At 45.9% G+C, this 27,914-nt stretch overlaps 1 protein-coding gene, 2 non-coding genes and 7 pseudogenes across 5 annotated transcripts; 9 read left to right on the forward strand and 1 right to left on the reverse strand.

Annotated features, from left to right (window-relative positions):
* Positions 1-131: 131 nt before the first annotated feature.
* Positions 132-4,956, forward strand: LOC136466564 (F-box/kelch-repeat protein SKIP4-like). Of its 3 annotated transcripts, none has more exons than XM_066465009.1 (3): positions 132-277; positions 3,349-3,844; positions 4,080-4,956. In XM_066465009.1, the coding sequence occupies exons 2-3, from the start codon at positions 3,402-3,404 to the stop codon at positions 4,675-4,677; spliced, it is 1,041 nt and encodes a 346-aa protein (XP_066321106.1). In that variant the 5' UTR covers positions 132-277; positions 3,349-3,401; the 3' UTR covers positions 4,678-4,956. The 3 variants fall into 3 exon arrangements, with proteins under 3 accessions (XP_066321106.1, XP_066321105.1, XP_066321104.1); XM_066465008.1 differs by having other exon boundaries at positions 149-357; XM_066465007.1 differs by having other exon boundaries at positions 150-381.
* On the forward strand, positions 573-670 carry LOC136468244 (small nucleolar RNA Z118/Z121/Z120; annotated as a pseudogene).
* On the forward strand, positions 757-862 carry LOC136468227 (small nucleolar RNA Z118/Z121/Z120). The gene has a single exon (XR_010761759.1). It is a non-coding gene; the product is annotated as a small nucleolar RNA Z118/Z121/Z120 (small nucleolar RNA).
* Positions 1,334-1,436, forward strand: LOC136468239 (small nucleolar RNA Z118/Z121/Z120; annotated as a pseudogene).
* On the forward strand, positions 1,616-1,718 carry LOC136468238 (small nucleolar RNA Z118/Z121/Z120; annotated as a pseudogene).
* Positions 1,902-2,004, forward strand: LOC136468231 (small nucleolar RNA Z118/Z121/Z120; annotated as a pseudogene).
* On the forward strand, positions 2,122-2,224 carry LOC136468237 (small nucleolar RNA Z118/Z121/Z120; annotated as a pseudogene).
* On the forward strand, positions 2,413-2,515 carry LOC136468235 (small nucleolar RNA Z118/Z121/Z120; annotated as a pseudogene).
* A 436-nt stretch (positions 4,957-5,392) lies between the features above and the next one.
* On the reverse strand, positions 5,393-5,464 carry TRNAM-CAU (transfer RNA methionine (anticodon CAU)). Its single transcript has one exon. It is a non-coding gene; the product is annotated as a tRNA-Met (tRNA).
* Positions 5,465-8,265: 2,801 nt separating this feature from the next.
* Positions 8,266-11,070, forward strand: LOC136462621 (glycerol-3-phosphate 2-O-acyltransferase 6-like; annotated as a pseudogene).
* Positions 11,071-27,914: the final 16,844 nt, after the last annotated feature.

The raw sequence follows: 27,914 nt of genomic DNA on the forward strand, positions 1-27,914 counted from the left end.
TCGGTACCCCTAATTACCAACTAATTCGATAACCTTTGCACTGCAAGGCAGGGGAAGAGCAATAATCGGACCGGATTAGAATAATATAATTATTGAAAGGCGATTAGTGAATAATCACCATCCTCCTCAGCAAGCATAAAGAAGAGCGGCCCTCGCAGCGCACTCCGGCTCCGCATCTGGCCCGGCTGTCTGTTTGCGCCAACGGCCGGAACCCTAATCCCCTCCCCGGCGCCGGCGCCGCTGCGCCCCACCCGCGGCCACCAGAATCCAGATCGAGGTTTTGCTCTTGCCGCGGCCCCGCCTAAACCTGTCTCATCCACCGCCCGCCCCTGCTTCGCTTCAGATTGGGCGCAGCGGGTGATTCCTCATTCATGTTTTATGGTACTGTGTCGTATCCTTGTCGGTGGATGGTGTATTCTCTTTGGTTCATTGCCGCGATTGTCTGGTCACGGTAGGCGTATTCGTTTATGAACTGATTTTGCGTATGGAATAGTGGGCGTACTGCACTGGAAACCCTTGATTTTAGGAGGTAGTTAAGTGCAGATTTACTGTGCGTTTTGTTTTTGCGCTGGAAATCGCTGTGATGACTTACAAAGGACGGTATCTGAGCGAGGCAACTATTATCCTCGCATGATTATACCTGATCTGAGACAAATTGTCTGAGCAAGTATCTTTAATCAATCCTAGTAGTTTATCCTGTTCCCCTGATGTTTGGTCAAAAATGCTGTCGTGGAGTTTCATGCTTTCCCGTTCACTTGTTTGCCGTGATGACATCTACAAGGACGGTATCTGAGTACGGTGGCTCTTAAAATGGTGCCCCTTCTTCGATTACAACCAATCTGAATGAGACTCTGAGCAAACAGGTGCTGTCCTCTATTCATCAGCAAGCATTGTCTGATGGTCCTAGTTGAGCTCTACATCAAAATGCTATCCTATACTTTCCTTTATGTCAACCATATGTTTCTTTTGGCACATCTGAACATGTGAGCAAACTTAAATATTCCAGCAATGCAGTGCTGTGAAAGCTTTTCCTTGCCTTTTGTTTTGTGCTCCTTGGGTTAAATGTTTTGCAACTGAGTACATCTTTTTAGTTTTTCTGAATGTGTGAACATGAGCTATTTTTCACAGCAATTGTTTGCCTTGATAACTAGTGCAAGTGCAAGGATTGTCTTACTTTATATCTAATAAAATTGAATGACTTCTTAGCAAAATTATTTTGCCGGTCTGATCACTCCTTCTCTTAAAAGATATTGTAGCTTTTTAGTAATATTTTGATTTATTGTACATGTTTTTCCACACCGGATTTATTGTACATGTAATGCATATCTATGGATGATTGCTATGATGACTCCTATTAGGACGGTATCTGAAGGGGGTGATTTTTCATTGCATCCCATCTGATTATACCAAAACTGAATATGGTTTCTGAGCAAATCCAACCATACCGTCGAAGGACCCAACCAATGATTTACCCTGTTTTGATCAACCTGATTGATTTAATTACATTCATTGCTTTCCCAGTGACAGCATGGTTTATTGAGTTGGCATTGTCTTATCTATTTCTTATCACAGTTTTGTCTTATTTTGTGCTCTCTTTCGGGTCATGCCTGTTCTCTTTTTGCCATGATGATTCCTATTAGGACGGTATCTTAAGGGGATGACTTTTAAGTGCACCCCTTCTGATTATACCAGAACTGAATATGGTTTCTGAGCAAATCCAGCCATGCCACTGTAGAACTCAGTTACCCAGCCAATGATTTGCCCTCTTTGATCAACCTGATTGATGTAGCTACATTCTTCACTTTCCCAATGCCGACACTATTATGGCATTAGGATTGCCCTATTCAATTTCCTAGGACAGTTTTCTTCTTTGTTCTTTCTTGGATCATGTTTGTTCTGTATATTTGCCATGATGACTACTATTAGGACGGTATCTGAAGGGGGTGGCTTTTAAGTGTACCTCTTCTGATTATTCCAAGACTGAATATGGTTTCTGAGCAAATCAAGACATCACCAAAGAACCCAACTGATGGTTTACCCTTTTTGTTCAACCCGATTCATATAAATGTGTGCCAAATTTTGTTCTTATTTTATGCTCTCTTTTAGGTCATGCTTGTTCTCGTTTTGCCGTGATGTTTCCTATTAGGACGGTATCTTAAGGGGATGGCTTTTAAGTGCACCCCTTCTGATTATACCCAAACTGAATATGGTTTCTGAGCAAATCCAGCCATACCACTTTAGCACTCAGTTACCCAGCCAATGATTTGCCCCCTCTTTGATCAACCTGATTGATGTAGCTGCATTCTTCACTTTCCCAGTGATAACACTATTATGGCATCAGGATTGCCATATTCGATTTCCTAGGACAGTTGTCTTCTTCTGTGTCCTTTCTTGGATCATGCTTGTTCTGTATATTTGCCATGATGACTATTATTAGGACGGTATCTGAAGGGGGTAGCTTTTAATTGTACCTCTTCTGATTATACCGAGACTGAATATGTTTTCTGAGCAAATCCAGACGTATCACCAAAGAACCCAACTGATGGTTTACCCTTTTTGTTCAACCTGATTGATGTAAATGCATGCTTAACTTTCCCAATGTTACTACAAGATTTATTGCTGTTTTCTATTTACAATCACAGTTGTCATCTTCTTCTATATATAATTTGCTATGATGATTTCTCGTGGATGGTACCTATGATTACATCCAAGCTGATAGAATTCTTATTGTAAGTAATAAGGAAGGCAGTCACTGTTTGCTTTCTGAAAAAATACTGTGTTGCCACTTTCTTCTATGTTTGTTTCATTTATCCATTTGTAGCATCCTTGTGTTCCTATATGTGCAATCCTTTTATATTTATCTCAAAAAATAATAATTGGCTTCCATGTGAGTTTTGGCTACCATTGCCTGCTTATTTCAGATATTAATCTTTAAGAAGATTCCTTGTTTATTTCATATACCTAGCAGTCTTGATATATAAGTTGAATCTTTATTTGGGTTTGTTTGCTCACTTTTTAACCATGTTTTCTAATCTTGTGACTTTCTAAAATTTTCCATTGTAGTTGGTTATTGCACTTTGTAGTTTTTGTACAGTACTTGTCCATGAACTTTACTGCTTAAACTGAACTTTCTTATTCATGAGAAATTGCTCCCAGCTCTATGTTCTTGTTATTACACATTCTAACTTGTGCTGTCAACTATATTAGGAAGTGGTTTTCTCTCAGCTATGTTTTACTGCAATGATGTGATGGTGGCCTTTCGTGCTGAAGTCATCTTATTGGAATTTCGTTTCAATTTACCTTTTATGCTAGCACTGCATATTTCTTAACACTTAATCCTTTTGTCAGGATGATCAACCGCCACAAAAATAGTGCATTTTGGAAAGCTGTTCGATAGAGGCATGGAATCAGCTCCTGGTCATACCCCTCTTATACATGGACTTCCTGATGAGATCGCTCTCATTTGCTTGGCAAGAGTTCCTAGGCGGTATCATAATGTTCTCAGGCGTGTCTCAAAGAGGTGGAGAGCACTGTTATGCAGTGAAGAATGGCACTTGTGCCGCAAGAGGAATAACTTGGACGAGTCATGGGTCTACGTAATCTGTAGGGAGGCAGGCATCAAATGCTATGTGTTGGCTCCTGACCCTTCAAGTTGGTGCTTTAGAATCATGCATATCATTGAACCCCCATGCTCAGGGAGGAAAGGTGTTACCATTGAGGCCTTAGACAAAAGGTTATTTCTTCTGGGTGGTTGCAGTTGCGTACATGATGCTATGGATGAAGTATATTGTTATGACGCCTCATCAAATCGCTGGAGTGCAGCAGCTCCAATGCCTACAGCAAGGTACTTAATCGATAAAGTCCATTCTCATATTTTATTCACCCTCAAGCCATACCTATATAATTATAAATACCATGCCATGTGTATTCCCTTAATCTGTGCCTATATATAGCATCTCATGTTTTCCCTATAACAGTACCTATATATAGCATGTCATGTTCTTCCTTAAGCAACACCATATATAGCATCTTTTGCAAATTGGGGACCAATTCCTTATGCTTTGTTGCTTCACTTTCAGGTGCTATTTTGTGTCTGCGTCGCTTAATGAGAAACTGTACATAACTGGTGGATATGGTTTGACAGACAAGTCGCCAAATTCGTGGGACATCTATGACCCGGCCACAGACTCATGGTGCGCCCACAAGAACCCAATGCTCACCCCTGACATAGTAAAATTCGTGGCATTGGACGAGGAGCTGGTGACCATTCACCGGGCAGCGTGGAACAGATTGTACTTCGCTGGCATATACGACCCGCTGGACCGCACCTGGAGAGGCACGGAAAACGAAATCGCTCTCTGCTGCTCCAGCCCGACAGTTGTGGTGGATGGAACACTGTACACGCTGGAGCAGTCGATGGGCACGAAGCTGATGAGGTGGCAGAAGGACACCAAGGAGTGGGCCACGCTCGGTAGGCTCTCCGACAAAGTCACAAAACCCCCTTGCGCGCTTGTGGCCATTGGCAGGAAGATTCATGTGATAGGAAGAGGGCTGAGTATAGTCACAGTTGATGTGGACACAGCGGCGAGAGTAGATGGGTTCCTGGTTACCACTTCTGTAGGCCCATTGGTTGAGGAGGACTTGACGCCGGAGAGGTGCATGGTGATCACCATCTGAAGGTGTGCATCTAAGCTTGATGCCGAGTGTATGTTCTAACTGACTATCCTCGTTGGCCGAACATTTGGCTAGTGGGGATGATTCATGCACATATATACTGTGATGTGAATTCAATAAGGCTGGACTCCATATACAGCCAACAACTAGTTAGGATTTGTTTTGGTTCTCTTGTTATTTTTGCTCTTTTTGGACTGCTGGCTGTAAGAAAAATATTTGAGCTTGTTTGTTGAGTACTGTATGTACCTGATGGATATCTGAATATAGCCGATGGGATTGCTACCTGCGAATGTGATGCTTGTTCTGGTATATTTCTCTATTTGAGATCGATCTTAGTTCAGTGTTCCAACTTCTGCAGAGATGGGCGGCGACTTGCATTGACAGTCATATGCGCATGCGCTTTATCTTTCTTGGCTCATGAAGGTTTCGTTTTGCTATCGGTGTAATGTTAAAATTGTGACTAGGTTTCGATGTCGATCGCAGAGTAGCTTATGATTTGTATACGCAGGTGATATCGTTCGTTCGTTAAGGTTACGATTATGAGGTGTGATGTGACTGCAAGAGCATATCGATTGAGATGTGTGGTGTGTGTAATAAAGCAAAAGAAAAATCAAATCGTACAGGGAAAAACAAAAACCAAATTGAAATCGGAGGGGAGGAAAGCCGAATCGGGAAATCAAATCGTAGAGGAAAAAGCAAAAAAAAAAAGACAAAAACATATCAGAGCCAGGTTTCGATCCTGGGACCTGTGGGTTATGGGCCCACCACGCTTCCGCTGCGCCACTCTGATCTTTGTGTTAGCGTGGCAGTTACAATTAACATGTACTGTTATCATGAGTCTGTTTCAGCTCAATTATTGTATTTTTTCAAATAATTTTATTTTAATAAATAATTACAGATTTGGGTGTTCTTTTTACAAAATTACAAAACTAGCATAGAATTGCCGACAGCCTGCGTGGTAAATGAAAACCACAGTGCAGAGTCCAGTTGGCAACTGGTTAGCCGACTAAAAATCTTACAGGCTCTCCAGTAGCCGATTAGTAAAATTATAAAGACCTCAAAAACAAATTATAAATTTATATGGAGATGCTAAAAAGATCAAACGCAACATATTTATTTGGATATAACATCATCCTCTTATCTGTCCTTTTATAACCACTGAGAGTTTTTTTCAGTCCTTTTCTATCTATTTATCCTGAAAGAATAAATCAAACATAGCATGTGTCATATTTTTTATTTTTCCTAACAAGTTTTTTTTAGAAAAATATCAAAGACATATATTGCCCTCACAACTTATCCATGATTTTTTTTCTAAAAAGGGTTTTCATATGAGTTATACAAGAGGCAATAACAACAATATGTCGTCATATTTTTTTTTATTATGCTGAACTCTTGAAAATATTCTCTAATAAAATAATATTTCAACTATGCCCGACACCCTGCGGCTGGATCGATCAAGCGACAAGAAGGCGCACTGATCCACTATAGTCTGATCTAGCCTCACTTCCTCTACTTTCATCAACTGTGCATCAGCAAGATCGCGAGGAAGAGGCACCGACCAACCGCGGCCCAATCCAGACTCGATGGCACCTAGCGTCTCTTGCTCATCGGTGAACTGCCCTCGATCTCGCCACGAGGACTCTAACGACTACTCCTCGACATGTAAAGTGTTCTCTCGACGCGCTAGCATGGCTAGTTAGTCACTCCAATTTATTTAGTGGTACTGCTACGACATTTGGCGCGACTAAAACGCTAGTTCCAGAAAATTAAGTTTGTGATCTTTTAAAATATTTTTTCTCGATCACGCAAAAGATTTGCGCGTTTTTGTATTAAGATAGAGAAATGTTGAATACAACATGCCTTAGCGGCGCCCTAGGCTACTATAGAATAAAATGTTCCAGAATACTCTTGCAAAATGAAACACTCGATGTCCAGTTCCATCACTGCTCAATTGTCATCTCCTTGCTGGATTCCAACGGAGGCATCCAAATGCCAAAAGCACATGCATCAGTCGCACTAGTAAATGCAACGGTAAAGAAATAATACAACGGTTGTAAGTGTAAATGGGGTCGAAGGAGTGACTGGAGCGCTGAGCACCTGATGTGGCACACCCTTAGGCTTATCGGCTCTTCGGATGCCGATATGCCTATCAGCACAAAAATCTTTTTTTATTTGACAACATCGACACAAAAAATCTTTGACGTGGTCAGACTAATCTTTTTTTATTTGACAACATCGACACAAAAAATCTTTGACGTGGTCAGACTAATCTGCATACAAGGCGTGATATGGGCATATCGGCTAACCAACAGCCCATAACCATCCAATCGGCTTTCAAGTGCCGATAGGCACTTATTTTTGTAAAATTTCTATAACACCGTCTAGATGTGATGCCCGTGAGCATGTCATGTCTCCGGCTGGGAACGAGATGAGCCCGGACCTGGACCTGCCAGCCTGTTTAGCATGTCATGTCATGGACTCATGATCGTGAGCTCGTCCACAACCAACGGGAAGAGAAGGAAACTGGCGGCAGCCTCTTTTGTCGAAATCTGCTATGTATTGGCTGGTAACTGGTTGGTAAGCTACGGTTACACGTACGGTAGGCAGGCAGGCAGGTTGATTCAGGGGCCCACAGTGATGTGATGCTTCCTTTCATCATTTTTCATCATGGTCGGAAGCTAGCATTAGACTGTCTCCGACCATCGCACCCAGAAATACTCTTCTATGCGTAAATGGTTCAATATCTATTTTTAGTATTATTTAATTAGGTCTTCAGAAAAAAGAATACTCAGTTTTAGATTATGTCTCTCATGGTATCTAAAATAGGTCTTCCATATAAATACTCTGTTAGAGGCTATACGTATTGTGTTGAAGATCCATTTTAGGTTTAGGTTTGGGTTTTACAATAGGTCTCATGTTGAATTCAGTCTTAGAGAAGATAGGATATCTAGGAGAGTTGATCAGCTCTTTGTGTGTTTCGATAATATAACTCGTATCTTTTCTGGTAAGAAAGATGATATATGAATAAATAAATAATCCTTTGAAGTCTGTGTACAACAGCCTGTTCGTTTAGCTGTGGCTTGTCGTAAACGATCGTAAATTTTCAGCCGAAACAGTATTTTTCTCTCACACAAACCAGCCAGCAGTACTTCTTCACAAACCAGCAACGATATGTCCCGGGTGCAGGGAAGCAGAGATAGCACACCCAACAAGCAACGAGCTGTTAGTTATCAACAATCAGCAGTTGTTTGTTTACAGCGACACAGGATGACATACATTCACTAGGCTGGCAACAGAGGAAGTCAGTGTAGAAGCAGAATCAGCATATTCGGTCATCCTTCCTCCTTTTTTTCCTTTATATATCATTCCTCATTCAACTCTGTACATGTAACAGATCGTTCTTTTGCTATCTACCTACTAAATGCAAAGGCAGAACACTTGCCCAATTTGCTAAAAAAAATAAAATAATCCTTCATACGAGGGGCACATGAGATGAGATGAGATGATTTCCACTGTATCGACTATATATTACGGTGGAAAAGAGGGAAAGGCCGAAAGCTGAAAGCCTGAAAGCAGGCAGGAGTTACTCCAAGAGGATTGTTGGTCATCGGCCGCCTGCTGCTCTTGCCAAACACTCTGACGCCTAGAGATGATCCATCGCCATCGATCCAAGTGAAGGTCACCCACCGTATCCATCCAAGTCGGCAGGCAGTTTACCTGTGCACATCACCCACTTCCATGGAGGGTACTGCACTGTAATCTACAGTAATCCACATGAAAGAAATCCACGTCGGCTCGGTCAACGGCAAAAGTAGAAGCAAGCGCTAACCAACCCGGATTGCCCTGCAGATTGGCAAGTCTGACCACAGATACGACGCCTAATTTGTAGTGATTTGTTCTTTCTCTTCTTCTTCGTCAGCTCGCCGGTCCGTCGGTCTGTCACCGTCTCTTCTTCACGTTCCCCTTTGAGGCCACACCAATCCGGGCACAAACGCCTGCTTCATGTGCGCGAGCTCGACTCGGAATCCGATCCCCCACCCAACTCCACGCCTGCTCGGATTCCTCCTCCCTTCTCTGCTCCGATTCCGATCACCACCTCTGCTGCCGTCCCCGTCAACCGCAGCGTTGGGCCGCTCAACAAACGCAGCCGCCGCCGCGACACCAAGTCCAACCATATAGTCGCCTGCCAAGAACCAACCTTTTCCGACCCAGACAGACACCAACACCATCGTCTTTCTCGCCATGGCCGTGCCCCCCGCGCCCCCCGCCGCGAGCGCGAGGTTCCCACCGGTGTCGTCCTACGACGCGTCGGCGCGGGTCCGCCGAACCGCCGCCGCGGACCTGGACGGCACGCTGCTAGCCTCCTCCTCCGCGTTCCCCTACTACTTCCTAGTAGCACTTGAGGCCGGCTCCTGCGTCCGCGCGCTGGCGCTCCTCCTCGTCGCGCCGCTCCTCCTGGCGCTCTACACGCTGGTCTCCGAGGCGGCGGCCATCGCGGTGCTGGCGTTCGTCACGTTCGCGGGGCTCCGCGTGCGCGACGTCGAGGCCGTCGCCCGGGGCGTCCTGCCTCGGCACTACGCCGCCGGCGTGCGCGCCGACACCTGGGCCGTGTTCCGCGGCTGCGGCGAGGGGCGGAGGGTCGTCGTCACCGCGTCCCCCGCCGTCATGGTGGGGGACTTCGTCCGCGGGTTCCTCGGCGCCGAGGTCGCCGGGACCGAGCTCGAGACCTTCTGCGCGTTCGGGGACGCCAGGTTCACGGGTAGGATCAAGGCCGTGCTCGTCGGGGAGAGGAAGGCCGAGGTCGTGCGGAGGCTCTTCGCCGGTGGGGATTTGCCCGACGTCGGGCTCGGGGACCGCGAGAGCGACCACGACTTCATGGCCATCTGCAAGGTACGAGAGTAATGAATCGCCTTCGACTATCCGTACTTTTTTGGTTGCTTATTACAAAAATTTAAGCTTTTCGATACGATGCATTCAGGTGGATTAAAATTAAATTTTGTTGCTGGATTAAATTATGACTCTGAGTTTAGTAAGCAATCAAGCACTAGGATTTGTTCTTCTTTATCTCATCAAGTCAAACAAATGCCATACCTGTTCTTGTAGCACCAGCTGTCACATCTTTGGCACCCTGTTTGCGTGTGTGCCTGAATGTATGTAATTGTCTACTTCGCAAAAACACACACACACACACAAAAGATACTAATTGACTGATTGCGGTACCCTGTGCTGTGTCTGTGTGGTGTGGCAGGAAGCTTACATGGTGCCTCCGGACAAGCGCGCGCCGCTTGCGGCCGCCGACACGCTGCTGTCCCGCGCCGTCTTCCACGACGGCCGCCTCGTCCAGCGCCCGGACCCGGCGCAGGCGCTGTTCGCGCTGGCCTACCTCCCGGTGGGCTTCCTGCTGGCGCTGTTCCGCGTCTTCTTCAACCTCATGATCCCCGTACGCCTGGTCCGCCACACGTACCGCCTGACGGGGATCCGCCTCCGCGTCCGGGGGACGCCGCCGCCGCCCCCGGCGCCGGGTGCGCCGGGTTCCCTCCTGGTGTGCAACCACCGCACGGCGCTGGACCCGATCATCCTGTCCGTGGCGCTGGGTCGGCCCGTGTCGTGCGTGACGTACAGCGCGAGCCGCCTCTCGACGGCGATCTCGCCGATCCGGGCCGTGGCGCTGTCGCGGGACCGGGCCACCGACGCGGCGCGCATGGCGGCGCTGCTGGCGGAGGGCGACGTGGTGGTGTGCCCCGAGGGGACCACGTGCCGGGAGCCCTGCCTGCTGCGGTTCCGCCGTGGCGATGGAGGCGCTGTTCGCGGAGCTCACGGACCGGATCGTGCCCGTGGCGATGGAGGCGCGGCAGGGGACCTACTACGGGTCGACGGCGAGGGGGTGGAAGTGGCTGGACCCTTACTTCTTCTACATGAACCCGCGGCCCGGGTACGACGTCACGTTCCTGCCGCCGCTGCGGCCGGAGGAGACGTGCGGCGCCGGCGGGAGGAGCGCCGTCGACGTGGCCAACCACGTGCAGAGGGTCATCGCCAAGGAGCTCGGGTTTCAGTGCACCACGCTCACCAGGAAGGACAAGTACATGAAGCTCGCCGGCAACGATGGCTCGGTCGCCGTCAGGGCTAAAAAAAACGCCGCCGATGATAATGCTGCCACGGCCACCACCAAGAAGTTTGTATGAAGAGATTGTATATTTATATTGGCACAAGCTAGCTGGACTGAATCGGAACAGCATTATATAGTACGTATACTACGGACGTAAAAGGAAAAAGAAAAAACATTCATGCACAAAAGGTATAGTTAGGCTCATACATGTATATTGGAGTATTGTGTATTTGTGTTGTTTAAATGTTTTATAGAAATAATGGATGAGTGAATGGAGTCCAATTTTAAAGGCATAATTTACGGTAATGCTACGTGTTTTACATTCGACACGAGCACAAATCATCGTTGCTTGCGCTTTTACCCCGCCGCTTGCTTTACCCACGAGTTTATTAAAAATAAATCACCTATCATTATTGAAGGGGATCGTGACGCCTAAGAGGAGGGGGGTGAATTAGGCAACTTAAAATTCTAACTCTAAATTATGACCTCTTTTTCTAACCTTAGCAAAACCTATGCAAAAGACAAACTATCTTAATGTGCAACTACGATTTTGCTAATGTGTTGCTATCTCTACCGCAAAAGGAGTAATGCAATCAATGTGAATGCAGAAGCTAAAGAGCAAGGTAGATATATGTAAACTCCCGTCGATGACTCCGGTATTTTTACCGAGGTATTGAGAAGCGCGCAAGCTTTTCCTTAGTCCTCGTTGGAGCCCCTCGCAAGGAATCCCTCGTAAGGGCCAAGCTCTCAGTCAGGTAACTCCGTGGATAGCCTCGGGCCTTCCCCACGCGCAAGTGGGTCTCCAACGTGCCTTCCGGCAAGCCTCTTCCGGATGCTCCCCACCGTCTTCACTATCAAGCTTCCGGCCGAAACGCCGCGGGCCTTGTTCCCTTCGGTACACGGTGGCGGCCACACCACAAACACGGTTGGTGTGATCTCACAAGACTACAAGCCCCTCCGATATACAACAATGGTGCGCGCAAGCACCGAGTGATAAGAGGTATGCAAACCTCACTAAACATTAGGCCTAAACCTAGAGCAAGCGTATAAGCGGTGGTCTAATCAACCTAAGCACTTCGCAAAGCACCTACGCTAATCACCTAATAAAACACTAAGCACTATGCAAGTGGAGATCTCTAAAATGGTGTATCAACACCCTTGGTATGTTTTCTCAGCTCCACACACCTCAAATGGCCGGTTGGGGGGGTCTATTTATAAGCCCCACTGATAAAGTAGCTGTTGGGGATGAAATCCCGCTTTTCTGCTACTGACCGGACTCTGACCAGCGTCCGGTCACGAAAATGGCTCTTGAACCTTACTGCTGCTGACACTGCTGTTGTCGAGCCTCTTGATCGGAGCGTCCGGTGCAGCGTCCTGTGCAGCGTCCGGTGCAGAGTCCTGTGCAGCGTCCGGTGCAGAGTCCTGTGCAGCGTCCGGTGCAGCATCCTGTGCAACGTCCTGTGCAGCGTCCTGTGCAGCGTCCTGTCACCTATGTGATCTCGTTTCTTCACGATCTTGCGTCCGGCTTAGTTCCTATCTTCGTGCTTAGACTTTGTTTGATATCTTGGGTCTTCTCTTGTGCTTCTAAGGTCTTACTTATGGTGTTGATCATCGGATCATCACGTCGCCTTCATCCAAGTCACGTCTTGCACTCCATTGAACTACAAAACAAACACTTGAAATTCTTTAGTCCAATTTAGTTGTGTTGGTCATCAAACACCAAAATCCAAAGTAAATGAGACTAGGGTCCATTTTCCTTATAATCTCCCCCTTTTGGTGATTGATGACAACACGACCAAAGCAAACAAATAATAGAATTTTGAAAATTGAAAACTACCTAATTGTTAGGATGCAATGCAAGGGGATGATGCTAAAAGATACTACTTGTAAGATCTAAAAGATACTACATAAAAACTTATCTTGCCCTTGTAAAATGTCCCCATGTGGCATTATGAATTTAAGCCTTGCTTCCTACAAATTCTCCCTATTACATAGGCAATCCATAATCCACTATCCTCCCTTTCTCAGACCATTAGCACTTGTAAATTATTAATGCTTGTTTTTGGTCCTCTAAATTCTCCCTCTTTGGAATTAAACACCAAAAAGGAAGACATTAGTAGCACAAGGGAGGGTCAAACTTTGTGATCCTTTGTAAGTAAAGTGGAATATGTCATAAAATTTGACTCTCACATTATATAGATTAAGCTCCCCCTAAATATATGCATACATATGATAGAAAGCAAGGCATATGCATATTTGGTAAATTATTGCTCAAGGGAATTTAGTCTATATAATGCATGGAGAAAGCATATAAATATCAAAATGAAATCGACATGAGGATATCGGTTTAGAAATACCACATGTGGAAATCAATTTGATTTCTACCACTTGCAATAGATGGTGGATGTTTGAAGTATGATGCTTAACTCTGGGGACTTCATTTTCCTTGCAATGAGACTACTACACACATGATAAGCTTGAAAAAGTGTTAGTCTCAAAGCATCCAACTTGTAGATTAACCTCCCCCTAAATTTATGCACACAAGTGTGGGATACTTGTAGAAGTCATGCACATTGATTTGAGAATCAATAATACTACTTGAAAGATGACTTCTCGTGAATGTGAGAATCATTTTCGAAGATGATATTTGGGAGAAATTATCTACAATTTGGTCTTTGGCACATATTAGATGTACAATCAAAAGACAAGCTATGTGCCGTGCTCCTAAACAATTTTAAACCATTTAGGTTTGCTCCAAGGGTTAAGAATAAAACCGAGCAAATCTACCATAAGATATGCCTAGTGTATGCATTACAAAAGATATAAGCATGCAAATGCAAACATAGGCATAAAAAGTGACTAGATGCTATAAGATGCCAATTTGTAAGAAATATCACTTGAAGAAAGTACCAATTGAAAGTAATAACATCTAGTTACCTAACATAGGAAGGGGAATTTGGGTCCATAGTATTCACTAACCCACTTGGCAATGATTTTGTCCATTATGATGCACCCCATGAAATGCACCAATACTTTGCCAAGTCTTCAAATTCCCCGAAGTCCATTGGACTTCTCACTTCCCTTTTGGGATCCAAACCTTCTTGGTACTCTTCATGTTGGAAATGATTTCTTTTGGCACCCAAAAGCGTTTGACCCCATTGTTGGCTTGCTTGTTCACCTTGATGACCACCACCTTGTCATTTTTCTTCTTCTTCAAAAGATAAGGTGTGGAGGCCTTCTTGTCCACCTTATTGGTGTAGGTGTTGGAGAGCTTACTTGTTTGCTTCTTCTCTTTCTTCTTTGCTCCTCCCCCATTCTTCACCTTGCATTCATAGGACTTGTGACCTTCCTTGTGGCACACGTAGCAAACCACGGTTTGTCCTTCATCAAGCTTTTTTACTCCCTTGATGGTGTTATCTTGATGAAGTTGGGCTTGTTTCGCCTTGCCTTTCACTTGAGTCAAGTCCTTGGTGAGGCGAGCTGCTCCTTGCTTGAGTTGCTCATTCTCCTTTGCAACCTCTTGTGTGCATGTATCTACAACAACTTTCTCAACACAAACTTGGTTGCATAAAGATGAGTCTAAACATAAATCATTACAAAAAGTAGAGGCATCTTTTTAGACATGTTAAAGATAGAGCTTTTCTTTTTAGATGCCTTGGTGGGTGTTGTACTAACGGCTTCAAGCTTAGCTACTTTATTAGTTAGCTCATCACAATGTTTGCACATGGTTTCCATTTTAGCAAGCAAACTTTTATAAGCATCTTGTGAGCTAGCTAACTTTTCTTTTAATCTTTCATTTTTCTTTACAAGTTGCTCATCATTGATTGTGCATGCATTTGTTGTTGCACTAGCCTTAAGTTGCTCAATTTTAGTAGATAGTTCAACATTGAGATTAGCAAAGTTCTCATATTGTTCAAGCAAAGTTTTGTATGCTTCTTGTGAACTATCTAGCTTCTCTTTTAATTTTTCGAGCTTCTTTTGTTGACTAGTGCAAACTTTAGCATAATTAAGATTTTGTTGCATAATTTCATCATAAGAAGACATTTCATCATCACTCTCACTCTCACTAGAGGATGAGCTTTCGTTACCTCGTGCCATAAGGCACATACGAGAAGAGCTTGATGATGAGTGCTTGCGGCCTCGCCTCTTGTGATGGTGTTCTTCACTTGAAGAATCATCCCATGACTTTATTCATATGAGGGATTGGTTCTTGCATGCCTTCTTCATTGTCTTGGGTGTGGGCTTGTTTGGACAAACTTCCATAAAGTGCCCCAACTTACCGCATCCATAGCATCCTCTCTTTCTTTGCTTATTTCTTTGATTGGTGAAAATGAGATCTTGAATTTGGATGGGCACACCCTTGACATTGAACCTTTGGATCATCTTCTCCATCTTGTTGATAAGTTTGATTGATTCTTCATCAAGGTCGGAGGTGAAGGAGGAAGATTGATCATCACTTGAATCTTCATCATCATCATTATCATCCTCATCTTCTTCATCTTCACTTGAGGAGCTTGAGCTTGAGCCTGTCTCAACTTGCTTGCCCTTCATCTTCTTTTTCTCGCTACATACGAGAGCTTTGCCTTTGCTTGATGAAGAGGCTTCTTCTTGACCCATCTTGCGTGACATTTCAAATGCCACTATCTTGCCAATAACTATTTCCGGAGTCATGGTGCTCAAGTCCTCCATGTTGTGAAGGATGGTGATGATGCTTGCATATTTCTTTTGTGGTAACATGGAGATGATCTTCCTCACAATGTCTGCATCATCTAGCTTTATTAATCCTATTGAATGGAGCTCATTGATAATTAGATTCAAACGAGAATACATATCACGAACAAGCTCTTTATCATTCATTGTAAATGAATCATAATTTTGTTTAGCTAGACAATGTTTTTGCTCACGGACATTAGATGTGCCGTCATGGAGCTCTTGAAGTTTTAACCAAATTTCATGTGCCGTATTTAAAGTGAATACTTGGTTAAACACATCCATGCTAAATGATTCAAACAAGCAATTCTTAGCTCTAGCATTGAAATGCATTTCTTTTTCATCACTCTTTGTGGGTTTTTTGGGATTCTTAATGGGTTTCATCCCATTATGAGTGACTCTCCAAACTCCCAAATCAATCGCCTCAAGATAGCAAGCCATTCTAGCTTTATAATAGGGGAAGTTATTGCCGTCAAAGTGCGGAGACCTAGAGGTATCCATCCCAACCACTCTAAATAGCGTCGGCTCAATTGCGGTTAAGCCAAAGGTCCAATTTGAGCCAACCCGCTCTGATACCAATTGAAGGGGATCGTGACGCCTAAGAGGGGGGTGAATTAGGCAACTTAAAATTTTAACTCTAAACTATGGCCTCTTTTTCTAACCTTAGCAAAACCTATGTAAAAGACAAACTATCTTAATGTGCAACTACGGTTTTGCTAATGTGTTTCTATCTCTACCGCAAAAGGGGTAATGCAATCAATGTAAATGCGGAAGCTAAAGAGTAATGTAGAGATATGCAAACTCCCGTCGATGAATTTGGTATTTTTACCGAGGTATCGAGAAGCGCGCAAGCTTTCCCCTAGGCCTCATTGGAGCCCCTCGCAAGGGCCAAGCTCCCGATTGGGTAACTCTGTAGATAGCCTCGGGCCTTTCCCACGTGCAAGTGGGTCTCTGACGTGCCTTCCGGCAAGCCTCTCCTAGATGCTCCCCATCGTCTTCACTATCAAGCTTCCGGCCGAAACGCCGTGGGCCTTGTTCCCTCCGGTACACGGTGGCGGCCACACCACAAACGCGGTTGGTGTGATCTCGCAAGACTACAAGCCGCTCTGATGTACAACAATGGTGCGTGCAAGCACCGAATGGTAAGAGGTATGCAAACCTCACTAAACACTAGGCCTAAACCTAGAGCAAGCGCATAAGCGGTGGTCTAATCAACCTAAGCACTTCGCAAAGCACCTACGCTAATCACCTAATAAAACACTAAGCACTATGCAAGTGGAGATCACTAAAATGGTATATCAACACCCTTGGTATGTTTCCTCAGCTCCACACACCTCAAATGGCCAGATAGGGGGTCTATTTATAAGCCCCACTGAGAAAGTAGCCGTTGGGGACGAAATCCTGCTTTTCTGCTACTGACCGTACTCTGACCAGCGTTCGGTCACGAAAACGGCTCTCTAGAACCTTACTGATGTTGACCGGACTCTGGCACTCAGCGTCTGGTGCAGCGTCCGGTCGCTGCTACTGACACTGCTGTTGCCAAGCCTCTTGATTGGAGCGTCCGGTGCAGCATCCTGTGCAGCATCCGGTGTAGAGTCCTGTACAGCGTCCTGTGCAGCGTCCTATGTAGCATCCTAGGTAGCGTCCTGTGCAGCATCCTGTCACCTCTATGAGCTCGTTTCTTCACGATCTTGCGTCCGACTTAGTTCCTATCTTCGTGCTTGGATTTTACTTGATAGCTTGGGTCTTTTCTTGTGCTTCTAAGGTCTTGCTTATGGTGTTGATCATCGGATCATCACGTCGCCTTTGTCCAAGTCACGTCTTGCACCCCATTGAACTACAAAACAAACACTTGCAAATTCTTTAGTCCAATTTGGTTGTGTTGGTCATCAAACACCAAAATCCAAAGTAAATGGGACTAGGGTCCATTTTCCTTACACTTATCCCTTCTGCTTCATCCTTCCTTGTTGCAGCGCCTTGCGACTGCCCTGTCCTGGATGCGGAGATTTTTTTTTAATTTTAACACTTTTTGTAAACTATTTTTAAATCTAACACTGTTTGTTTTTTATTTCCAAAACTAACACTTTTGGCCGCGCCTATTGTCATGATGCGGCGAAACGCCTATGTGTGGCAGAATCTCCTAAATTATAGGACCCACATGCACCTGTCACTGTCCAACGACCTCTGACGACTATGCATATGTTCCTAGTAACTTAAGAAGACTGTCGGGTGTCCCCGCGGAACCCCGAATCATCCACGATTTCCGAGCAGGATCACGTTACAGAGTCATTGCAGTATTACAACATTTATTCAATTATCAACACCAGAGTAAAAACAGCGGAAGTCTTACGATAACATAGTTTACAAAACAGTAGTTTCAAACCTCGCAACTAGGTTTGATGTTTATTACAAAACATAGTAGTAGTGGAGTGGCATTATAATATAATACAAAACACACAAGGAGATTGCCCTGCCCAAGGGCCACACATTTACTTATCGTCATCGCATTGAACAACAGTCATGCAGCACGGTCCAAAGCAGACCTGCTCATGAGGCTCACCTGCAACAAGGGTCAACGAACCCTAAGTACAAAAGTACTCAACAAGACTTAACCGAAATAAGAACTGATAACTCAGGAATGCAGGCTCAGGGATTCAAGGTATGGTTTTAGCAATAATCAAAGTTATTTTGCGTAAAAGCTCTTTAACAAAATTCTTTATTTCAACAATTTAAACTTCATAAATTCATATACAAAGATGACACGATCCGTAATGAGATCATGAAACTTCATATCCAACACCTTCATCGACCATTCTCAAGTTCCAGTTATTAGTACTACGATGATGAACAGTGAGTTGAGTCTCCATAACCGAGGAGCAACGACGATTCGAACTGATTATAAACCCAGCTGGGAATTCCAGACCACACGACATATGCAGGTCCACGACTTACATATATCAACCTACCCTCGGATCCTCTAAACAAGAACGGGTCCGCGCCACCCGAGAATACAGTACTCCACCAATCCAGCCCATAGCCACGTGGGTACACGCTATTCCCGCCATCTCTCCACTCCCAGTGCGCGAGTAGCCATTCTCGTAATAGAATCGCCAAGTTCAGGCTTACCGGAGTATGTGGTTAGTACTACAAATTCTCACCTCATGCAATTCAACAACGGACGTGCCTTAATCGACACAGGCGGAAAGAACCCGCTCACAAGACCTCCATGTCTTGTGGCTCTCACACACCGAGTCCGCCCGGTCTAGATTTATTACTCCACATTCCCATATCACATGATAACATAAGTAACCAAGCTTCCATTTAAAACTTGCAGGTGGCAGGTAATCACCCGACTTTCATCGTTCTACGCATAGCTAAGCAAAACTAGGCATATACGAGTTTAAAACTGGTAATATGGTAAATATGGAATAACAAGGGTGGTAATGCACCAATTAGGCTTTTACTTAACTCCTAATCACTTAATGCAGTAACGGAAAGCAAAAGCGAAATTAATTTATAAAACACAAGGTAGGGTTGTATGCATCCGGGGCTTGCCTTCGTTGACGGAAAAGTCCGGCTCCTGTGACGTTTCATAAGTATTCGATCCGACCTCAACAGACGGATTAACCTCCTCAACAACTTGATTAACTACCACGTGTTCACCTTCGTTTACTACACGTAATAACAATACCATGTTTAACATGATGCGGAATACGAAACATGATGCTCGATAATGGATACAAAAATTAAGAATTTGAATACAACTTTCCTTCGCGGTACAGTTGCAAGTCAAACCAACTAAACCTTTCTCACAACACCCAAATCAATTGCCAAGGATCATTAACAACTAGTGGCCCAAGGTCATCACTCAATCCAAAATTTCAAACAAAACCTAAATCATTAAAGGTTACTATTTGCTTTTATGAATTAATTATTTAATTCAAAATTATGAAATAAATCAACTTATTCTAATTGAGCTTAAAATTTTTGTAAATGTTCATTACATGATAACTAAGTGGCAAAACAAATTTCATAATTTTTGGACAAGTAAATAAGCCTAGAAAAATCATGGAAAATCATTTATTAATTAATTGAGCAATTTTTATCATACCCCAAAAATACTGAAAATCAATATTTCAAATTTTTGTCACATAATATACATCATAGAGAATTCACACAAAAATTTTCATAATTTTTGGAGCTCTAAATAATTCTACACAAAAATAACAAATTATAGCACTATTCATTTAATTCTAAAAAATAGAAAATCCACTCAGAACGCTGAGTCACTGACAGCCGGGTCCCACTTGTCATCTTCTACCTCGCGCTTTGACCACGGCAACACGCGCGCTGACCGGCGAAAACTAGCCGACGGCGAGCTCAACGGCGACGACCAAGGTACTGAATTGACCCCTACACCCCTACGCGTCGATTGGTGGCACAATCGGGACCAATTACAGCGGCGCATGAGCATGACGACGGCCATGGCGGACACGGCAGCGCGGCTGCGCTACGCCGGCGATAGGAGCTCGGTAACGATGAAACAAACAACTTGGGTAGAACCAGGAGCTCACCCCGAACACACTGGAGTCACTGGCCAAGCCTGAGAAGCAACGGAGACACGGTTCGACGGTCACAGCGGTCACGACGGAGCAAATTTCGACGACGGCGATGCTCCGGCGACTGCGGTGGAGAAAATGATCAATCAACCGGGCACAAAGCACCACGGCATCGAGGCGAAGCTGAAGCAAGAGTCAGAAATAGCAGAGGCTCACCGTAACGCGCTAGCCACGGCGACACGCACACCACGGTGGTGCTGCCGGCCGCGAGGAAGAAAACGATGAACGGTGAGTTCACGGCGAAATCAAGCGACTAGAGCTAGCTGGCTGGGTGCGCAAGGAACTAGCGGAGCTGGGACACACTTTGCTGCGATGGCGTGGGCGCTGGTTCGACGACGAGGGCTCGCCGGAGCTGCGGCGGTGGTGACTGGAAAAACAGAGCAAGGGAGAAAAACGACGACGACGGCGTCTCGGTTCTTATAACGCGACTCAGAAGCTCAAGGAAGCTGCGCTGTGGCCTTCACCACACCAGCGCGACGCCAAAGACGGCCACGACCGCGCCTGGAAGCAAAGCGAAGATCGCCGGCCATGTAGCTTCGGCGGTGGACACTGTTCATCCAAATTACAGAATTGCCATTCGCCAAAATTCACAAATTACTCTCAAATTTTCATAACAACTCAAAAATCTCCAAAAACAAAAGTTGTTCAAAATCAAAATTTCTACAACTTTGCTTTTATAACCATCTTCTAATTCGGTCTAGATTTTGAAATGATCTTTTAAATTCAAATAGGGGATATTTAACGAATTACGCCTTTTTGAATTACTCAAAATTTTTCTAAACAACTTGAAAAACTCCAAAAATAAACTTTGCTTAACTTGCCAAGCTCTACACTTTTGCTTTTGGGCCCAACCCCAAAATATGCTTAGATTTTGGAATGGATTTTCAGGGTAGGGTTTAAATACTAAAAAGCGGGGTTTTCTCGAAAAATTCAAAAATCCAAACAAACTTTGAATTTAAGTCAAGCAATACAATTCAACACATATCACACGAATATAAACTTGTTTTAGTGTATGCATCTCAAAGTTTTCACCAAATGCCAAATGCTTTGCAATGCATATGATGATATGACAGTTTTAGTATTTTAAACACCCGAGGTGTTACACTGTGCCACGCCATGCATGATGGCGTGGTGGGAGGATGATGTAGCAAAGACTGGGGGCGCTGACTGATGACGTGGCAGGGTCTGTCGTGCCACCGATCTTGGCACGGCAGTCCCTCACGGTGCGGCCTTCTAAGGGAGTGGGCACGGATAAGGCTGACGCCGTGGGGCAGCTTTGGGAGGAGTGGAGTGATGGTTCTAGAAACTTGGCTACGTGGTTGGCCTGCAATGGAAACGTGTGGAGAGGCAGATGATTGAACGGGTGGGATTGGAGAACTGTGGATGAACAGGAGGTTGAGTCTTCCATGCACCGATCTGTAGTAGAACTACAGTAGATTTCACCATATAATAATAATAATAATAATAATAATAATAATAATAATAATATATGTCATGTCATGCTCATCATGATTACCCTGTTCGTTTGATCGTATCAACCATGCTTATCAGTCATGATACAATGTTTTTCTTTCCCAACAAAACAACATCAGCTGGCTTATAAGCCACATAAATGATCGTAGGTGGCACTGGCACAGTTCTCTTTGTTCAACGTTTTAGCTTTTTCTTTTTCTTTTTCTTTTTTTCATTCTCTATTCTCTTTTCAATGAGACATGTTAATCCATAAATAAATACACATAATAATTTTGGATACACGTGCTCTCATATTTCTCCGAACCTTGACTTTCACCCCCTCCATTTCCCTCCGTTCCAATTTAAATTGGTAATTTACTCTAGCTTTAAAGTTAAACTTCTCTAACCTTAGCTAAAATTATATTTGAAAACGCTATGACTAAATTTATAGAATACAGTATTAACTAACACCTACATCATCTAATTATTTTTATTAAATTATCCATATTTTGATAGTGGGTTTGTTTGAACTTATAGATGTAATGTATTTTTTTTTCTAAAAACTTAGTTAAAATGAAATAAGTTTACCTTAGAAGTTAGAACAAAGTCAAGGTGAGCTATAATTTAGCGGAAAGAGTAAATGATCGGAGTAGCGGAAAAGATGGTGCCTTGATGATCGTGTCACTATGATGGAATGCTAATCCTTGGTTATATCTTGCCCAGGCAAGCCCCGGTGCATAACCCCTATTATTCTGCACTTTATTTTATACTTGTGCATTAAGTTTTAAGGAGTTGGATGAAAACCACTTGCACATATACATCCTTACCCTATGAGTCCTACTAGTATATCAGGATCGTGTAGATTGCTATGCTATAGGATCCGATAGAAGTCGAGTGATTACCTGTCACTCGCGAGAGATAGGAAAGATATTATTGTTGTTATTATATTACTATCACATGGAAAATATATATGAATGATAATTGGAGATCGAGCGGAATGATACTTTGGATCTGGACTTGATTAGGCATTCGAGCGAGGCTCGGATTGCACTTGTTCCGCCTATGTCGATTGAGGACCGTCCGTTGCTATGGATGGTAGTCAGGTCACAGACTTATTATCCTGAGCACATACTTACTTATAGGAGCGGAAAGGCTCGTTACGCTCTTGTCATGGGTTCCGGCTCTTTCCGGACCGACTGATTGGAGGCGGGGAAGGTGGAGGTCTAAGCACCATACTGAGACCGGGTCTCAAGTGTGGGAGCTTAGAGTCTAAGTTTGGACAGGGACCTAGACCCCGTGATAGGAGTGGAATGGGTTGGTCTTGTTTGTGCCTAGGGTACAAATGGGGTGGTGTTTCGGGATACCTAGCTGGGATACATTGGTTCACGAATTGCCGTTTCTGTGAGACGGTACGACTTGGCTATGGTCTAGTACCGTAGTAAGAACTAGAATATGAAAGATGGTAAAATGGTTCTGATTGCTTACCACCTGCTTGAAAAGTAGCATAGGTGCTTACATAGAATGGTTAGTTAATGAACTAATGATGACTGCTAATGAAGTTGAATATAAGGACGCATGTTTAGTAATGCTTCCGCAGATGCAATAACCCATAAGCCAGATGGCCTTGAATATCCTTGGAGTCTTTTATTTTCCTCCTATCGGGTAAGTCTTGCTGAGTACAATCGAGTACTCAGGGGTTTATTCCTCCTGTTGTAGGTGATCGAAGGATACATAGAGTTGACCCTTGTGTGTGGAAACCTCCTAGTGGGCTCAGAGGGGGTTCCTTTCTCGCTACGACCATAGTGTTTATTTATAACCCTCATGAAACGTTTTTATAAGAAAAGATGTAAAATCTACTAGCATCTCTTGTATAAAAATGTCCACTATGTTAATGCTCCACCATGTCCTTAAATTAATCATGCTTCCTCTGTAACTCTGATAACATTGTTATATTTCGCTGTTATAATAAATTGAGGTAATATTCTGGTACTGTAATAAAGTGATGTAAGAAATGACTGAAGAATGTTGTTGTCGGTGTTTCGAGTAAACACCAATGAGTAAATTTGTTTATTTGCGTGTCTGGCCTGGATGGTGTGCTAAAAAGACACAAGGTTTATACTGGTTTGGGGAAAATATCCCTACATCCAATTCGTAGCTGCTGCTCATGTTATTTGCACTGAAAGGTTCATAGTAGGGGTTACAAATGGGCGAAAGTGGGACAGGTCCCAAGTCTCTAATGGAAAGGTTAAAAGGGCGCTGAGAGCTTGGTTGCTGCTCAGCTGTGTGTTATGTGATGCGTGGTGTGTTCTATTGATCTGTCCCTTTAGTGGGGTGCCCTGCCTTCCCTTTTTAGACCAAGGGGAAGCAGGGATTACAGATGGGAGAAAGAAGAAAAACCAAAGGCCAAGAAGGTCCTTTGAAGGTGCCGGGTCTTCCTTTTCCTCTGAGCGAGCCCTGCTGACATGGCAGATGGTGCCAGGGATAGCTCCATGCTAGACGTCTGTCCACTGATGATGCCATGCTCTGGCTTGACCAGCAAGTGGTCACATCCAATCATGTCCCGGCGGGCAGTGCGATAGACCAGGGTGTTGATCCATGACCCTACGAGGAGCAGACAACGTAGTGACCACACGTCTGCCACTGTAGTGGATGCAAGTCTCCTCCTGGACCATAGCGGTTGTCATATTCTTCCATCAGGATCTACGCTCGAGGGCAAATGGCGGCGCCCATAATACTGTAAGACAAATGTCGGCGCCCATAACACTGTTCGGGCTCTGACATGCCTGAAAGGGCTTTAAAGCGCCCGTCTTGTCATATCCTGATGGTACTTTCCTATAGGCGTGCAGGCTATGGTCCTCGGTATTGTGGTTGACTTGAGTGCCCTACCTTATCTGCGCGCATAGTTACGAAGAAGCAATGCGCAGACGTCGGGCGAGGCGGAGCCAGCCCCTGGATGTTGGGCGAGGTGGAGCCAGCCCTTAGACATCAGGCGAGGCAGAGCCTGCCCTTGGACATCGGGTGAGGTCGAGTCTGCCCTCAGACATCAGGCGAGGCAAAGCCAGTCCTTAGACGTCGAGCGAGGCAGAGCCAGCCCCCGAATGTTGGGCGAGGCGGAGTCTGCTCCCAGACATCAGGTGGAGCAGAGCCAGCCCCCGGACATCAGGTGAGACGGAGTCTGCCCTTAGATGTTGGGTGAGGTAGAGCCGGCCCCTGAGTATTGGGCGAGGTGGAGTCTGCCCTCAGATGTCGAGCAAGGCGGAGCTACCCCTCGGGAGTTAGCTTGGGACGGGGCCCATGGTCTTGGTGGAAGGACGAGGAGTGACACGGCAAGCGGTGTAGTCATGCTCTTGATCACATGGATGAATCAACGTTCAATGGTCATTAGCTCCTCCTCTTCGGGTACCCTAATATTGGTCTCTAACAGTAGCCCCCGAGCCCCCAGGTGATTCGAGTAGAATTGCCTAGGGGATTTTTTGACTTGCCAATGGGTGCGCGTGAGCGCACCCGGTGGGTGTAGCCCCCGAGCCTATGGAGGAGTAGGATACTCCTTCGGAGGTTTTTTTGAAAGAGAGGATTCTAAGAGCCCTGGCCCTCTATTGTTGCCCACAGCGTGTCCTAAAGATGACGATTTCTTCTTCGCTGAGGTCGGACCCTTCATGGGTATGGTCATGAGATTTGGTGGTTGTTTAGCCGCATAGCTCAATTGGGATCCTGGTATCCTGTTCTTGGGGATCTGATCAGGGTCAGCCTGGCTAAGGCTCGATCGTGAGCCGAGACTCCCATGCAGCTTGTGCGCCTGAGTTTTGGCGAATCGTGGGCCCATCCTTTGTGGCCTTGGGGCAGCCATCGAAACCATTGATGGGCCAGCCCTTGAACTCCTAGGCCTAGTCGGGCCAGAGGAACGCTTTTTGACCCATATCCTTTTGTTGGTAAAGAGTCCTGGTCTACCTATGGAGGCGAAATGTCCGGTGCAACTTCAGAGGGAAAGGATAGGGATTGGGGGCGTATATCCCACGACGTGACGTGGTGGTAGATCATGGTAGGCGCGGAGATCTAGGTGGATGGTTGCCTTCCTTGCATTCATCGCCCCTATAAAACCAAAGGCTTCGCCCCCAGGGTTTCATATTTTGCCTCCTTGCCTTTGCATCTACAACCTTCGCTGTCAATCGCTTAAGCCTCCTGCATCCGCATCTTAGCCATCGTCGAATTCGCATCCACCCACCCCAATCCTCCAATGGAGCCATGGTGCCGCTCCGATATCACCCTCCAGTGTTTGGAGGGCCTCGTTCGCTGCGGTCTTCTTTGCGCGTGGACTGCCGCCGAGGAGTGGTGGTTGCCCAGCGATGAGGACGTGTCGTCGCCACCCGACGGCTATGTTGTGTCCTTTGCTCACTTCCATGATCGGGGATTCACCACCCCCACCCACAAGTTTCTTTAGGGATTGCTGCACTACTACAAGGTAGAGTTGCAGCACCTTAATCCCAACGAAATCCAACACATTGTGGTGTTCATCGCCCTGTGTGAGGGGTTCCTAGGGATTAGTACCCACTTCGACCTATGATGGTACTTCTTCGCCATCACCCTCCTAAAGAAGTGGGAGAAGAAGCAGGAGCTGAATGTGCCAATGGGATGTGCCGACATTCAACTCCGCAACAACCGGGTCAACGAGTACCCGCCGATGCGTCTGTCGACCTTCAACAAGGGGTGGCATTCACATTTGTTCTACATCAAGAATGACGCAGCCACCCCCTTGCTAGAGTTCACCGAGCACCTCATCGAAGAGGTCCTAGAATCATGGAGGAAGTGGGGGGTCCTAGAGAAAGACAAGAAGAGAATCTAGGACCATCTTACTGCCATCTGAATCTTGAAGGAGAGGGGCATGAAGGGGTCGGGGATCATCAGCACCTACCACACTTGGAAGGTGGCACCGTTGATGAGGCGCGCGCTTCCCCTGCACATGATGGCGCCTGAGGTGTCACTCGATGGGACAACGCTCGCCGAGGGAGTGCTCTCCCCCTCTAAAGTGGCGCAGTGCATCAAGGAGGCGATGGAGCCTCCATGGGACGCTGCCGACGCTATCCTCAATTTTGTGTATCCGGTGCCAGGGCACCCCCCCGATGCGATTGGAACTAGGGTATATCATCTTCATAAGTTTTCTTTCCTCGTGCCTCCTTTTCGATTGAACTCCTGACCTCTTAATGCTGATATTGAGATAGGGGGACCAGCTAAAGAGACTCGTCCTTATGGACCACCCGGTTCCGCTACCGAAGGACCCATCCATGATGGCAGCCAACCGCGCCACGGTCGAGCGGCAGCGGAAGGCAAAGGAGGACGAGAGGAGGAAGAAATAGTAGAAGCTACGTGCGTGGGAGCACGAGGAGGAAACCGACAGTGATGATGATGACGACGAGGAAGAAGATGATGAGGTAGCTACCGACATCGAGTGGGATGACCTGGAGAGCGAGGATACACTAATAGGTATCCACTCATCCTTGTAGAGACCCTTCCCGTTTCATGCGGGGGAAGTGAGTCGGTGAGGCCAGCGGAGATGGGCCAAACCATCGGCTCATCCTCAGAATAAGTAGGGGTGGGTGGATCTACCACCGCACCCGAGGTGCTAGTAGAGGAGAGCGGCCCCGCTGCCGTGCCTCAAGATCTAGCGAGGGCGGGTGGATCTGCCGCCGCGCCTGATGTGCCGAGGGAGGGGGATGGCTCCACCGCTGCACCCCAGAGTGCAAGGGAGGTGAGCCCCTTGGTCTAGGAGCAGGGGGCAGGCACAAAATGGCCCTATCCCATGGAGGCGGAGCAGGGACTTGGGGTTCATCCCCCAAATGTATCCAACGCCCAACAGTGCCAATGTATGTGCTCAACTCCTCTGTTTTCTCTGTTCTTAGCGTGACTTATGCCTTTTCTTTTCTTGCAGCATCTTGAGGCGACGCAATCCTTTGTTGGTGAAGCCATAGAAGAGCGTCGCCCGTCGGGTGAGGCAGGAGCCATTGGCTGACGTCGCACCAGTCTTGGGCGGGAGCGGCGCCACCGGCATTGCTGCCTCGTCAGCTGGTCAGGCGTCGCCCGTGGCAGTTATCGTGCCCTTGGTGGGACAGGCAGACAAGGGGACCCAATAGACGCCCTCAGAGGTCGTTACGCAGCCGGTGATGGAGGTGATCCCGCTGCCGGCGACCGAGCGGATGGAGCTGCCGGTCGCACATGCGGCGTAGACCATGGCGGACATGACGCCACCTATCGAGGTCCCATCGACATAGGCAAAGGTGGTAGTGGCTTTGACGAGCAGGCCATAGCCGGACGCCACCATGGCGGTGCTCGAGGTAGCGGTGCAATCTGAGCCACTGTCG

The sequence above is a fragment of the Miscanthus floridulus genome, chromosome 7 (assembly GCF_019320115.1).
Source record: "Miscanthus floridulus cultivar M001 chromosome 7, ASM1932011v1, whole genome shotgun sequence".
In the NCBI taxonomy this organism is placed as follows: Eukaryota; Viridiplantae; Streptophyta; class Magnoliopsida; order Poales; family Poaceae; genus Miscanthus; species Miscanthus floridulus.

What these genes read in the sequence shown, in the direction of transcription:
- LOC136466564 (XM_066465009.1), top strand. Translation starts at nt 3,402, where the DNA reads ATGGAATCAGCTCCTGGTCATACCCCTCTTATACATGGACTTCCTGAT. An exon ending in GCTCCAATGCCTACAGCAAG is followed by an intron (nt 3,845 to 4,079) that starts GTACTTAATCGA and finishes CTTCACTTTCAG; the next exon opens with GTGCTATTTTGTGTCTGCGT.